The 16155-nt window shown below is 31.4% G+C and overlaps 2 protein-coding genes and 1 long non-coding RNA gene across 3 annotated transcripts; 2 read left to right on the top strand and 1 right to left on the bottom strand.

The window, feature by feature from the left end:
* The first annotated feature begins 1957 nt into the window (after nucleotides 1-1957).
* LOC118033434 (succinate dehydrogenase subunit 7B, mitochondrial) lies at nucleotides 1958-3862 on the top strand. Its single transcript, XM_035038420.2, has 4 exons — nucleotides 1958-2051; nucleotides 2139-2207; nucleotides 2938-3040; nucleotides 3544-3862. Exons 1-4 carry the CDS (start codon nucleotides 1989-1991, stop codon nucleotides 3615-3617), a joined length of 309 nt encoding a protein of 102 aa, XP_034894311.1. The 5' UTR covers nucleotides 1958-1988; the 3' UTR covers nucleotides 3618-3862.
* A 182-nt stretch (nucleotides 3863-4044) lies between these two features.
* Nucleotides 4045-5995, bottom strand: LOC118033435 (uncharacterized). The gene is made up of 4 exons (XR_004684854.2): nucleotides 5856-5995; nucleotides 4590-5732; nucleotides 4420-4461; nucleotides 4045-4324 (listed from the first exon to the last, which is right to left on the bottom strand). It is a non-coding gene; the product is annotated as an uncharacterized lncRNA (long non-coding RNA).
* Nucleotides 5996-6561: 566 nt separating this feature from the next.
* Nucleotides 6562-9991, top strand: LOC118033433 (LIM domain-containing protein WLIM1). The gene is made up of 5 exons (XM_035038419.2): nucleotides 6562-6953; nucleotides 8606-8702; nucleotides 8803-8843; nucleotides 8943-9032; nucleotides 9482-9991. Exons 1-5 carry the CDS (start codon nucleotides 6816-6818, stop codon nucleotides 9689-9691), a joined length of 576 nt encoding a protein of 191 aa, XP_034894310.1. The 5' UTR covers nucleotides 6562-6815; the 3' UTR covers nucleotides 9692-9991.
* The last annotated feature ends 6164 nt before the right edge of the window (nucleotides 9992-16155 follow it).

Raw genomic sequence — 16155 nt, forward strand, 5'->3', positions numbered from 1 at the left:
TTTTTATATTATTTTTTAAAGTGATAAATGCTTCTCACTCTCATTCAAACAATAAACTCATACTTTACGACTGTAATCATTTATAAAACTAATCATAAAACTTTTATTATTGTTGGATATATAATTGATTAGTCCACAAGTATCAACATGCAGAAGTTCGAGAATATAAGAAGCTCTTCACATGCTTTCATTAGAAAATGAATCTCTCTACTGCTTCCCCACTAGATAATCTTCATATGCTTTTATTGAGGTTTCAAGACAAGATAACTCTCTCATCATTCTTTTTTGTTAAAGAATTTGAAGACAACTGAGGCTTAGATAACCATATTTGTAATACTAAAGTCAAGTTGGATCTTTTATGGAAAAAAAAAATATAAACCAATCTTCCCCCTTTAATATTGTTTGAACAAATAACTTGAACATTTAATTCAAGGATATTGTAACCTTTATAATTAGCTCTCTCTTAGGATGATGAATTTTGCATGTCCCTCTTTGTATAAGGATTTCAACTCCATTCTTAGCTAAATGACCAATGCTCATCAAACTATTATTTAATCATATAACATAAAATACTCCATTAATAGCCTATACAAAACCATTCACTTGTATTTGCACATTATCTCTATCAATCGTATTCATGCTTGAATTATCTATAAGTTTTACCTTTTCCCTAAAGTTTCCTTTGAAATTTGAGAAAAGCTCCCTCTTACCACACATTATTACTACATCTATAATCAAGAAACCACAGTTCCTTTATGTTGGCTTCATTCTCAGTTACATATGTCATTAACAATATTTCTTTAGTATTTTTTATATAGCTTATTCTTGTAACCGTCTTATTTTTTAGATTCATATTAAGAATATCCAAGCTTATGACAATTATAACATTCAATAGTAAACTTGTCAAAACTACGCTTACTTTCTTCTCTTTCTCATCCTTTAAGTTCGCCATGACCTCATCATCTTTCTTCTGAATATTTTTCAAAAGTAACCTTCAATGCTTGTTGTTCCATAACATAAAGTTCCATACATTACTAATGTACTAAAAGACTGCTTTTATAATTCATTAATGGTAAGAACATCTAAATCATTTGATTATTTAATAAAACACAACACATAATTATATTTATGTGTCATGGATCTCAAAACCTTCTCAATGACCATTATATTGTCCATCTTTCCCTTATTGAATCTCATCTTGTTAACCATAACAACTATCAGTTCGAACAATACTTGTATTGGTACTCATAACTCAACAATAATTCAAAATTCAATCAACAAAAATAATAAATAAATAACAGAGATTATATAGAGTAGTAGGAAGGAGAAGATAGTTGCTATTTCCAGCTTTTAAGTAAACGACTTGCCAATCAAATTAGATTTTGGTCGGAGTAATCATTTTCGGTTCGGTTCGTTTTTTTTTTTAAATAACCAAACCAATTTTTTTTTTTAAAAAAAACTAAAACCGGTTCAAACCGATCGATTTTGGTTTAGTTTTTTAGGACAAAAACTGGTTCAAATTAGCTTGGCTTGGTTTTTTCAGTTTGAATCAGTTTTGGCTTGGTTTTTTTCGGTTTGACTCGATTTTTTTGATTTGACTTGGTTTTTTTCCAGGTTTTTTTCGATTTGGATTCCGTTCGGTTCGGTTTTTTTGGTTTCAAGTTTACAAAACTAAAACCGAACCGAAACCGAACTGGTTGATTTTTCAAAATTTTAATCAATTTAATTAGTTTTTTTATGATTTGATTTTTTTAATTATTTTTTTATATATTTCTTTTATTTAATCAGTTTTTCGGTTTTTTCTCACCCTTATATTTTGGTGCTGCATAAAGAAGAAGAAAAACTCGCGAAATGGTGAATATAATGGGGCAAAATTGAAAAAACAAAAAACATTATGGGTTAAATCGTAAAATCGTAGTAGTAGCAAGCAACTCTTCTATCTACGCACTGACCAGGCAGAGAGGAGAAAGAAAGAGAGAGAAGAAAAGATGGCTTTCTTACTGAAGAATTGCTCCTCCTCCATTTCTTCACACCTCCGATCTAAATCTCAGGTCTTTTTTCTTATTTGATTTTGATTTTTATCTGTATTTCCGTTCTTTCCATGTCTATGAATTCATTTTTTTTTTATTATTGTACAGAAGACACAGGACGCCCTCTCTATTTCGCGTCGCGGATTCCATGTTGAACCTGGTCCTCGCGAGAAAGCTGTCTCTCTCTCTCTCTCACCCTCACTAATTATATTCTAATTTCCTTTATTATTTTGCTTAAGGGTTTTTCTTGCGTGTGTTTTTGACTTGATGAGATGCTGATATCTTCTTGTCTAAATCATAAACCTGTAATCTTGCTTCTCTCTTTATTTTTTAATTATTCATATCCCAAATCATGATTTTGATAAAATTCTCGCTTTTTTAGCATTTGTTTTTAGTAAAACCAGCCATTTTCTGTGCTTGTTGCTCAATGAAGCTTGGTTTGTTTTATCCATAAATTTAGAATTTGTAATTACAGAATGCGATCAGTCAAGTCGAGTAATTCTTGAGCTAAATATATTTATATATATAAATAACGGCCAATAAAGATTCGATAGTTTTTGGGATTAATCTTGTCTTTCCTATCATTTTGAACTAATTTCATGGTCTAGGGAAGAAAACCCATAGCCTAGGAAATGACAAAGTTGTGGAGGCATTGATACACTGCTGAATATCTGCAACTGGTGCTCTTTACAATCTGTTTTGATTTAAAACGTGATTTCATAGTCTAGGAATATTAAAGAGTCAGTAAAGCCAGAAAGCTATCTCCTGCAGTTCTCTAGACATGAAAATTACAAAGTTACCTCTTAAAAGACAATTCTACCTTGAAATAATCAATTGCTAAAAATAAGTGAATGTGTGATTATGGAGTTTCAGTTATGAGTGGTTTGCTAAGTTGTTTATCTTACAGCTCTTGGCTGAAGACCCTGCTCTCAAGTGTTTCAAATCACATAAGAAGAGTGTGTGGAGACTCAAAAGAGCTGGAGATGTTCTGACTCTTGTTGTTGTAGCAGGTATGTTGTTGTCCATGCAAGTAGAAGAAAATTGCACATAGTTCTTAAGATTTTTTTTGGTAAAAAACCTTTGGGATTGGTTAAACCTCATTAGTGGGTATAGAATTGGAAAAAATGAGTGTCAAACATTTTGCATGTAAATGTCGTTGTTGTTAATTGGAATGATTATTAATTATCCAAAGAGCACATCTAGACAACGAGTAAGATGATTTGAGCTTTTATTCGTGCACTGTCTCCATATCATGATGACTGACTGTAATCTGATACACTAAAGACTCGCATAAGAGTCTTGTCATGCTGTCGTCGTCGTCGTCGTCGTTTTACTTGAACTTTCCAGTGCTTTGCTAGTGGATTTAGTTGGAAGCAGGCACTTTAATCAACGAAAAAAATGAACTTTTTAAGATTTGAATGATGGTATTGCTTTAATTTAACCGGAGATCATGTGCACAGTGTATAGATTATCTCACCAGGAATTGCAATCTTATACTATGTTTTTGTTTCAGGCTGTTGCTATGAAATTTATGTCAAAGCAGTGATGCGGGAAGAAGCTCGGAAAGAGGCAAATAAAAGTGCATAATTGGGTGTTCTGTGTCAGAGATTTCTGTTTCTGTCAGGAACATCAGATCCATTTGCAATTTTTTCAGTGTCCAATAAGTAGTAACTGCCATTTGTGATCAAATGCTTGCCCTCAAAAGCTTCGTTTTTTTGGGTTCTGTGCTGTAAAGTTTGTCATTTTTTCATACCATGCCTATGGAAAAATCACCCTAGTGGTGCCTGTTTTTGGATCCCTTGGACATTTGAATGTACATCTGTTTTCTTCCATCCTTGTTGCCCTTGTTGAATGACCAAAGCACATACAATTGAAGGATATGCTTAAAATGATACAATCATGTAGCTTTAATAGCTTTTTTTTCTCGGAGAGAAAATTCCATAAAAAATTTACTTGGTAAATAAAAGTGTAATTTTAAATTAAAGCTAATCCTTCTTCTGGCACCATTAAACCGTGAACAAGAAGTCAAATTTCAGATAATTAAAAGGTCTCGCTGTCGTATTTTGTGTTGTCAAACAAATGCACGAATTTAAAATGGCAATCCACAACAAAGCTATAGAATTTCAAGCATTCAAGTTTTATTGCTTGCGTACGAGCTTGAGATGAATTTGTGCATTTCGACGAATTTTTTCAGACGAGTATTCATCGGAGCCGCAAGCTTCCTGGAAAGATAATCATTTCAACACTAGGGATTCTAGTATATCTGCTCCTCTATGCCTTGTAAACAGCAGCTTCTGTGGATTGTGTCAACAGGAACCATCAACAGAAATGTTAGATAATTGTGAAGAGCAGCCAAGAGAGGTGTCATAATCAAATTAAATTAATTTACCAAAGTTCGAATGTAGTGATTACCAAAGTCTTGAGCATCAGCCTGAAGGCAGAGTTGACAATAAGAAGCCAGAAATGAGAAAAAGAAACAAGGCATGCTAAAAGAAAACTGCAAAAAAAACTTGAGGTTACAAGAGAAGCGAGCTTTTCCAGTTTCAGATAGCTTCTCACCAGTTTCCTGTTGAGAACAAGCAGGGCAGTACAATTATAGTCTCCTATCAAGCACCCATGTTAGAGCATGCTCGACCAGTAACTTTTCACATCTTAGACGACTTACCGGCGCGGCACAGGCTGATACATATGACTGCTTTCAACTAGGGCACCTGCAAGATTGTTCCTTTAACAAGGGTCTCTTAAAAACCCAGAAAAAAAGTTGCAAGCAACATGTAAGAAGACGTCTTGTTTTTTCTCCCTCTCCATTTTCTAATGTTTAAGGAATTTAAACAAGTTAAGAGCACATCCTCTTGCACGGCAAGGAGTATTTTGAAGGTATAAATTACCATCTACATGACAAAACTTAAAAGCAATATAAATTCTTACATGGCGGAGCCCTGAAGGGTCTCCAGAAGAGAAAGGTAGGAAAAATCCCGTAAAGTTCAGGAAGAATAAGTCAAATTACACTTCTTTTTCATTATGTGGTTGAGGCAAATATCTGATTTTAGTAACAAGTTTGCCATGTTTCAGATTCCTGCAAGCATGAGATCAACAAGAACAGGAAAAGCTCACAGCAAGCCTATAATTTAGACACTGCCTCATCTTATCACTCCAGAAAATAACCAAGGACTGCAAACTTTACACTGTCAAACGTACAATTATAGTAGGTAAAATGGTAAGAAACCAAAGAAGTCAAAAGGTTTTCTTAGAAAAAAGCTACTTTTGTTATTGAAATTCAGAAAGAGAAGAGGACTTGCTTCTGAATATTGAAGCAAGAGTAACTATGTATTCTTACCTGCTACACACACACACACACATATATATAAGCAGACATAGCCTGGAAATCATAGTTAATCTACTTTCCACTTTGAATAATAACTTCTGAAGCTCATCAGCCGGAGAACAGCATAACAGGGAAAATGGATGACAGAAGTCCTTCAAAACCCAAGTTCACAATTAGAATCAATGGAGGACCTAGTTCTAACACAAAGGATAGCCAATGACTGAACTATGCAAGGTAAGCTACATGAATGGATCCCAAGGAACAGAGAATTTTTAAAAAAAACAACTGAAGAAAAAGAAACTATCTATACACTTAAAGTTAGAAAATTAAAAAAAAGGATGCTGTTTTAGCTGCAGGTTCATGGATGAATCCAAAGCCTGATAGAGAAAGCATTCAATCAAGAACATTGAAAGATCATAAAGGCAGGGAGACAGAGACACTATCTACAAAAGGCTATAGCCCAACTACGAAGTCAACTGAAGATTATCAGCAATTCTCACCAGCACTGCAAACCTCTTGGAATGTCCGCGCAATTCAAGAAAAGCTCACGCAAGAACTCCACTCTCCCTCGTTTCTTTGCAAAAGCATACTTTATTTTTGTATCATTAAGGTAGGCAACATATATCCACTACGAGTTTAAGGGACTGATTAAGTAGTCAAATCCAAATTCAAACAAGAAAAATATAATGATTTGTGCATTATTAAGAGATAATAGTAAGAATTAAAAAAGATAAATTCTTTAATTGTTAATAGAATTATTGTTATTATTATTATTTTGAAGGAAAGTGTGTTTGCTAAAATTAACATGCGAACGACTTAAACTTAAAATTAGTATTGATGATGTTCTTATGAAAAATCCAAAAATTAAAAGAAAGCTGGTTCAAAGAACACCTTACCATGATTAGGTTGGTGGTCGATAAAAATTTTAATTTTAATTATTTTTTTTTTGTAACTATCGCTTAATGCCCTGAAAAGTAAAAAACAGGATATGTTCGAATCCATCTAGTGCTGAACTAGATTAGGTTCTTGTTAGAATAAAATCACAGAGCTTCTCTTACAGTCGATGACTCAAGTCTAGTAGCTTGACACCTGTCGGAACGTAGGGCAACAATGTAATATAGTCAGCTACTTTAGTTTTAGAAAATGACCAAAATGCCGCCAACAAAGACGCCTTGCATTTTCTATTGCGTCTACGGTCTACTAGTAAATTAGTAATACGTATCTGTATTGTTAGGTTTCCCTCTTTTTAACGCTCTGGGCTGTAAATCGCGAACGCACACAGATTTTGGAAGTCTCCTCTCCTCTTAGGCTCTTACCATTTATCACCTCCACCACCAATCATTTCGAAGGTTTTTGAGAAGAAGAAGAAGATCCATCAGAAAGATAGATAGATAGCTAGCTAGATATCATCTATCAATATCTATTTCACCCGTTTATTTGACAAAGTAAAGTAATCATCGATGGCAACATTTGCAGGGACAACTCAGAAGTGTAAAGCATGTGATAAGACTGTGTACTTGGTGGATCAACTCACCGTTGATAACAAATTCTATCACAAGGCTTGTTTTAGATGCCACCACTGCAAGGGTACCCTCAAGGTTGATACCACCCTCCCTTTGTGTGTGTGTGTGTGTGTCACAAGTACATGCAGAAGTCTGCTCAAAGATACAGATATAATATTGACATCTCCTCTTTTACTGGATCATACATATTTATAGTCACCTTTTAGTTCAGTTTCTTCACTTTTGTAGTACATGGTTATAGAGAAGGTTGTGTAACTTGATGATTGTGTGCTTGCTTGTCGTGTCAAGATTAGATAATATACATGTCAACTGAAAGGATTTTTTTTTTTTTTTTTTTTGTGTGTGTTTGAAGCTGATTTGCTTTCCAACATGATTATCCCAATATATATTGCCATAGCTAGTACTCGAACAATAGAAATTTTCTTTTTTTGTTCTGGGGATCCAAGTAATTGATATCATGATTTTGCATATGTATTCATCTTTTTTTTTTCAATTGGATGATCTATAGATGGGGTTTTTTAGACTCTTTGATATTAAATGCTGTTTGTCCTAGTTGGTTGATGTAGGTCCCTTTTTCTGGCCATGAAAATTATTTGTAGATCCTCAGTTTTTGAGCGGTGATCGGGTATCCCCACAGGTTGTCAAGGGAAGGAGAGGTGGGGTTGAGAGAGAGGTCACATTTTCAAATCTTTGTCAAGCAAACAATGACTTGTGGATGGGTTAAAAAGCAATTCTTCATTGGAGTTTTGTTCATTTTCAAACCACATAGTTGATTCAACAATTTCTCAGATATCAAATTTAAAACAGCAAAATGGTAATTTTGCATATACAGAGGTGTCTATTTTTGTAGTTAATTTTATGGCAATATTACATCATAATATGGAGAACTTTATTAGATTACCATGGAGAGATACATGCAGTTATTGTCATGGTACAGGGACACAGCAGGACCTCTAGAAGGTTGAGAAAATGCAAATTGTCTGTTTCTTCAGTCCTTGGAGCGTGTGAATCATATTGTTTTCATATTGAACTTTGTTTCCTGGTTTAACTGAATGATTTAAGTTGATATATATCTGCGACCTGCAGCATGAACACAGATAAGATAACCAACAGTGGCAGTTTTTTCTCATTTCCTTTTTTGCCATACTGATTGCTAGGTACCACCAGAAACATGGTTTAACTAAATCAGCATGCAATTGGCAAGTTTCATGGCAATTGAAGTGGGTGTGAATACATAGGGAAGAAAACATACTGTAAAGGATTTCACCTCATCAATCAAGATACATTGAAACTTATCTTTTATTGTAAGCATGTATGGATCTTAATTGAGTTGCGTATTCATTCTCCAATCTCATGACTTTCTGAGTTACGTTTCTGCTTGTATCTCTGGGGGATGACCTGGGGCTTGTTCCCGAAATCAAAAGACATAGTATAGCCATATTTGAAGTAATTGAGTGATGACAAAAAGGTAATCAGAGATTGAAGAACTAACATATAGCAGAATAAGAATGTTGATAACTACATAACTACACCTACTTTGGATTTCTGGTCAAACTAGTGCATAGTAGCCATATGCGGAAACCTATTATAAAGATTTCGGGCAGCTTCGGGATTAGGTTCCTAAGAAAACATGGTGCTCGTTTTCATTGTAAAACACATATGAACTCGTGTTTTCTATTATGTTTTCTTCTTAATTGATCTAAGCATGTTCCTTTTTACCTTTGCAGTTGAGCAACTATTCATCCTTTGAAGGTGTTTTATATTGCAAGCCTCACTTTGATCAACTTTTCAAGATGACAGGCAGCTTGGATAAAAGTTTTGAAGGTGAAAACCAGTTATTAATTTTCATGAAGCACATTACCCTGTGTAACATCCACTTGTTCAATTTCATTCACGGGCTATTATTTTCATCTCCCTTTCCTAGGCACTCCGAAAACTGTTAGAGGTGACCGGTCTGCCGATCAGGTATTGAAACTTCATTACAAGTTACAACCATTTCATATTTGATTTATTAATCTTTAAAATGGTTATTAAGATGCTTCTTTTTTGAATGAAACCGCACAGGTCCTTAGCAACAGCAAAGTTTCAAGTATGTTTGCTGGAACTCAGGAAAAATGTGTTGCTTGCAAGAAAACTGTTTACCCACTCGAAAAGGTAAATGAGGTGGTTTAATAATAGTAATAATGCATGTTTTGATAGAATAAAATCATTTTTTCCCACTAGGGCTGGAAGATGTAAGGCATTAAATTAAGCAAATAAATCTGTTCAGATCATTGCAGCTGATGGCTTTGCTTGTTTTGCAGCATGTTTAAAACTAATGAAAATAGAAAGCTATGCTACCAAGGATGTCCAAGAACTTTATGTTTTGGGCTTGAACACAAGTCATATATTTTTCTATTTTATCTCAAAATGTTTTCACAAATAGACATCTTTGCATCCCGTAGTTCTCCATTAATGCTCCAATTCAAGTCTGTGAAATCTCTACCCCATGTGTTTGTTTTCTAAGATTCTCAAATCTCAGAGTGGATGTTTGATGTTGTGGAAAGAGAAAAATTAGGAACTATTCTTATAGTTTCTTGCCCCCAACTTTGTGCATCTTTCAGGTGGCAGTTGATGGAACATCTTATCATAAAGCTTGTTTCAGATGCGCTCATGGAGGCTGTGTCATCAGCCCCTCAAACTATGTAGCCCATGAGCATCGTCTGTATTGCAGGCACCATCATAATCAGCTCTTCAAGGAGAAGGGAAACTTCAGCCAATTCGGCAAGCATGAAGATCTTACACCGGTGGATGAGACTGCAACTGCTGAATGATACTGTATAATTTTCTATGAACTATTGTGTGTGATAAGTACTCAGAGAGCTTTATTTCCATGTAGAGTCTGATGCAATTTTCTGAAGTGCATGAGAAGCAATAACAAGCTTGTAGTATGTTTTGAAGAAAACGGTATTCATTTGCGGAGTTCCAGCTTGTTGCTGTAACATTTTGAGTGTGAATTTCGAACTTACAATAAGCTGAGATGTGTTGAAAATAAATACAGAAAATACTATAATTTCTGTATTTATTTTCAAGCCGAAGCTTATTTCTATGGATTGCTTGTGTATTTTTCTGGAGTGCTTGTGTCGCTGGCTTGTTCAAATTCGCATACAATTCACACATCTAGACCGTTAAAGCCTATCCAATGTGCCTTATCTTATATTCATGTTCATAACAATTAAATCAAGCTCCTTCAAATGAAGGGAGTAGATGGTCAGGTTTATTGATTTGTTTTTCGTTTGAGTTTTATAAACTCATTTTAGGATTATTAAAGATTTTTATAGTTATTAATTTTAAAACCTGTCATATTAGTTAAAATATATATAAATTAATCTAAACATCTACTTTAATAAAATAAAAATAAAATTAAGCTCTTTTTTTATTTTTTTATAACAATTAAATAATAGATTTGGATCGTGATTGTAAAATCAGTCAGGGTGCAATACCTAACGAATTACGTTGAAATTATTAGAAGTCTTAGATTCATGCTGTCGTCGAATAATTTCTTACTGCTTTGCAAAAGATAAAGAGGTATTATTGGGTTGGTTAGAAACCAGGCTTTTTTTTTTTTTTTTTTCAATTTGTTTTATATGAAATTATACTGATCTCTTGACATGGGTTGCGGGTTTAGAAAGTTGACCTAAGTCAAGTTAATTTGAGTTAACTATGTTTATTTTGTTTGGTTCCTTTCTTATCGAATATTTTTAATTGGGTTTTATAGTTTTTTTTTTAATTTTTTTTTCAATAGGTTATTTTGATCTCATAAATCGAATTGCAGGCTAACCGGATTAGTGTATACCTGATCTTGAAATGCCTAGGTTTAATATAAATTGCAAGAAAAACAAATTAGATATTTAATATTCATATTATTTATACCATTGTAGACAACATTATATTAATTAAACAAGAATTACTAAGTTACATAAAAAAAAATTGATCATTTTGATTATAAATCATATGAAACTTATAAAGCTTGTTTATTAGATAAGATGACCAGAACACCCTTTACTAAAAGAGTGAAAGATCTAATGAATTATTAGGTTTAATACATAGATATATTTAAAACAATAATGATTCGTTCCATAAATAGATATACATGTTTCATCATTAATGATCATATTAAATATGGTCATGTGTATTTGATAAAACTTTGAATCATTTGAAAGTTTCAAAGAATTTAAAAATAAAGCTCAAATTTAAATTGGAAAGGGTATTAAGATACTTTGATTAGATTTAGATGATGAATACTTCAATAAAGATTTTCAAGATTATCAAAAAGAGAACAAAATTCTCTCATAATAGACATCTTCTGGAACACCACAATATAATAGAGTTTCTTATAGGAGAAACTACACCCTAATTGATATGGTGTATTCCATGATAAGCTATACAAACCTTTCACTTTCTTTTAAGATTATGCCTTACAAACTACTACTTACCTCTTAAAAAATGTTCCACCAAAATCTATTGATTCAACTACATATAAGATATGGAAGTAGGAGACCAATCTTATTATACTTAAAGATTTGAGATATGACACTTATATAAAATGTCTTGTATTTGTAAAGTTATGAGTTAAGTCGAATAAATGTAATTTTATAGGATATCCAAAAAAAATTATTGGATATTATTTTTATCATCTCATTGAGCAAAAATACAAGTATCAAAATATGTTATCTTTCTAGAGAAGATTTTTCTTGAAAAGAGCAATGAAAGGAAAATATAACTTGAAGAAGTTTAAAAACCACAAACTGACATCCAAATAGAACTTGAACTTGAGGCAATAACATTAGATGCTCATCATAAAGGTCAAGAGACATGAGAACTCCACAGATCTGGTAGGACATATCATACACTAATGAGATACGGACTTCTCAAAAAGCCGAAAAATAACGAGTTGCTCATACTTGATGAGTCTAGAAATTACATGGAACCAATATCTGATATTAATTCTAAAAAATGGCTTGAGACCATGAAATATAGAATGAATTCCATGTGCACTAACCAAATATGGACCTTGTTTGATCTGCTTAAAGGGATAAGACTCGTTGGATATAAGTGGGTCTTTAAGAGAAAAACTAACATGGATAACAATGTATATATAAAGTTAGACTAGTTACCAAAAGTTATAAAGAATGAAAGATATGTTGACTTTGATGAAATCTTTTTGTCGGTAACTATGTTAAAATTCTTAAGGATTTTACTTGTTATAGCTGCATATCATGATTATGAGATTTGTCAAATAGATGTTAAAATTATATTCGTAAATGGGAATGTTCAAAAAGATATGTATATGACACAACATGAGAGTTATGAATCTAAGAAATTTTTCAATAGAGTTTGTTAGCTATAAAAATTCGTTTATGGACTTAAGCAAGTTATAAGGAGTTTGGATATCCTATTTTTTATGAGATAATCAAATAATTTTATTTTATAAAAATAATGAATGAGCCTTTGTTTATATATATATATATAGCTTATATGGGAGTATATTTTATTAATATATATGTAGACATTATATTATTAACAGGAAATGACATTTCTTTATTCTAGTTAGTAAAGATCTGGTTGTCCAAGAATTTCTTTACGAAGGTTATGAGAGAAGCAACCTATGTATTAGAAATAAAGATCTATAGAGATAGATCTAAAAGATTGCATGTATTGCTCCAATCCACATACCTAGACAAGATGCTAAAACAATTTAGCATAAAAGAATTCAAAAGAGGATACTTATCTATTTCGTATATGATATGTCTCTCCAAGGATAGGTTTTCTAAAGCACAAATTAAGAGAGATATGATTCAATATACTTTGGACATAAGATTCATAATGTATGCAATGTTATGTACAAGACCAATTGTATCTTATGCTTTGAGCATAACTAGTAAATACCAATCTAATTTAGGTGAAAAATCATTAAAAGATGGTTACAAATACTCTTAAGTACTTGAGAAGAACTAAGAATGTTTTTTTGGTGCATGGAAAAGATGAACTAGTAGTTCATGGTTATTTGACTACTAGTTTTAATAAGATATTGAAAATAAAAATTCTAGGCTGGTTATATTTTAATATAAATAATGGTGTTAAGTTGGAAGAATTCTAAATAAAAGACCAAATAGATTCTATAACTAAAGTTTGGTACACCTTTATGTTTGAATGGGGGAAGTTGTTTAGATCAAGAAGTTCACCATTGAACTAGGTATGGTTCCTAACATTATTGATCTAGTAGCTTTATACTTGATAACAATGGAGCCATTACACAAACACATGAACCAAATTCTTATCAATGATCTAAAAATATACTCAGACAATTATATTTTATTATAGAATCATAGAAATGAAAGATGTAAAGATAAAATAAGTACCTACTGAAAAGAATCTCATAGATCCTTTTATTAAACCATTATCCTAGTAAAAACACTATCATCAAGTAAAGTGATTTAATATTTGATACATGAGTAATTGACTTTAGTGCATGTAGGAGATTGTTAGTGTATATACTTTGTATCTAATTGGTTGGTTACACGTGAAAATGACTTTGTTCATGTAAATATATTTAATTTATTAATAAAGACTTATTTATCTTTAATATTCATCATATATTTGATTAATGAATCTAGAATGAAGATAAAATGTGTGGGATAAAAATATTTTGCAAAAGAAATTATAAAGTTGTTATAATTTATATGGGATTCATATTGCATCAAAACATTGTTCCTAAATATTCTTGGTCAATGGTCTATTAAGACTTAATATTAATTATAGAGTTGTTAAAACTGATACATATTATATATTTTTTTTCTCTTATGAACGAAAACAATTGTTCTCATAAGTTGAGGTATAAGGGATACCTAGAACTAATATGTATGTGCTTCTTAGATGACATATACAATGAACTAACCTACATGAGAATTTCATATAGAGAGATCACATGTGTTTTTGGAAAAATTTACATAATGGTTGTGTAAGTGATCCTTATATTTGAAATCACTAAGTTATCTTAAATAAGAAATGTTATACTTTGATTTTGTTATACATTGTCCTAATCAAGGGTAACAAATTAGCAAATATTGGGTATAACAAGAACTATAAGAAGGTATTTAATTAATTAGGAGAGGAGTTATCATCCTAGGTAAATTAGAAAAAATATTCTATATGTTCTCAAATAGGATTGATTGTAAATCCTTATGTAAGGTGGAATGAGGTTTGAAAAGAGTTTTAAATCTTATTGAAAAAATCAATGACTATGGTGTTGAAAACAAATATGATTTGACAGAGTACGTAGACACACTCCATGTTATAATGTTTAAATCAAAACATTGTTGATGAAAAGATAATAATTACACTGAGAAATTGATCACTGAAAGGTTAAGTCAGGCTACATATGACTTTTCTAAAATTTGAAGACCATGATAGATTGCTAGACATTGTACTTGATATTCAAATATAAATAAATCAATTGTTGAAATGATAATAAATTAATTTATTCAATTAATTTAATTCTATTTTATTTATATTTAAACCAACTTATTAGGGAACCTAATGGATCACACATATATGAACCATTGATCAAAAATTAAATAAGTTTTTAAAAATTAAGGATTATAATGTAATTTATAAGGGAATTACAATTCTAAACCTAGAAAAATTAAATAGGGACTTGATTAGGTATATTTCTAAAATTATCCTAAAATAATATATGTGATATTATTCAGGGAGCAAATTTATATTTATCATTTATAGAGTTTTTCAAGTTTTATATAAATAAAATGTTATGCCTTTTATTTTTTGTGTAATAAATTGTATAGTACAAAATACTTGAAAAATACAAAAAAAAAAAAAAAAAAAAAAGAGCTAGCACTCAAAGACACAATAACCTTTATCTCCTAAAAAGATTTAAGAGTTTCTCATTGGTGGTTCATGTGAATTATTGTTAAAGTTGAACACTTGAAAGATTTGTGATTTACAAAAAACCCGACATTGAAGAAATTATTCAAAAACAAAAAGAATATTTGATATTCAAGTAATTTCTGTATAAATTCTAAACAACTCTAGATAAATATAACCAAATTCTTGGGACTCCCAAATTATTTTTTTAAATTATGATTTTTATTGCCTGTATATCTTTCAAAAAATTCAACACTCTGCAATATGCTCTAGGAGAATATTACTGTTTCAAACGTACAATCATTGTATCGGTAATAGTTTATGCCAGGAAGTTTCAGCGTTATTTTCTCCAAGCAAATAAGATGGTGAAGTTAATTAGTCATGCCTTTTTCCAAATGATAGAATAATCATAAACTCTTAACAACAATGTATCAACAATCCCCTATACTATTTATTGTCATCTCTCCTTGTAATAATTATAATTGAATATTTTTTTTTTATTACAACCATCAAAATATCTTCGAATCAATTTTTGCATATCACTAACATGTTTTTCGTCATTGAAATCTAAATCAATGCATGCCATGGACATTCAAATTAGCCAGGTCTTAATTAAAGGGCCTATAAAAGAATTCCGATAAAATCAATTGACTTTTCAATAACATTATTCAAACCAAACCAAGTGTTCTAAGCGTTGAAAGAGTTGTACAAGCATTCCAATAAAGGAATTCATTTTCCAACAATGTTATTAAAACCAAACCAAACCATTAGTGTGATTATAAACGAAGTGATTTGTCCATGCAACTAGTTGGATTTAGGTCAACAATTCATCAAGATTTTTTTTTTAAAAAAGAGAAAATTGTAATTTATTGGGCTTGAATTTAGCATCTTTACTCTTCTTTTTTTTCTTTTTAATTATGTTATTATCATTTCACTATTCTTTTTCATTTTACATGTGTAATAAAAAATGCATTGTAGTACAATGAACTATGATCCCACAAATAAATCACCTAATTAAAATAATAATAATCTAATAACTTGATCGATGAGTTAATTACTATATGGATCGGATAAGTATATGTTTGTTTTTTATGTTGATTTTGTTTATAGTGATGGGACTCATTACTAAAAATAAAAAAAAACACAGCAGCAAAAACATGAAGTTATTATTTTTATTCTTGTATTTTTTGCTGTTAATGATTGTATCCCAGAACATATACAAAAACAAACACAAACACGGGCCATGATTGGGGGCATCAATGACAAGCTTAGACGCCGTATTAAACTGAAAGACGAAACCATTGAATTATTACAATCCATCCCACTCTTTTTTTAAAATTTGTCTCTCTTGCGT

This window comes from Populus alba, chromosome 15 (genome assembly GCF_005239225.2).
Source record: "Populus alba chromosome 15, ASM523922v2, whole genome shotgun sequence".
Taxonomy (NCBI): domain Eukaryota; kingdom Viridiplantae; phylum Streptophyta; class Magnoliopsida; order Malpighiales; family Salicaceae; genus Populus; species Populus alba.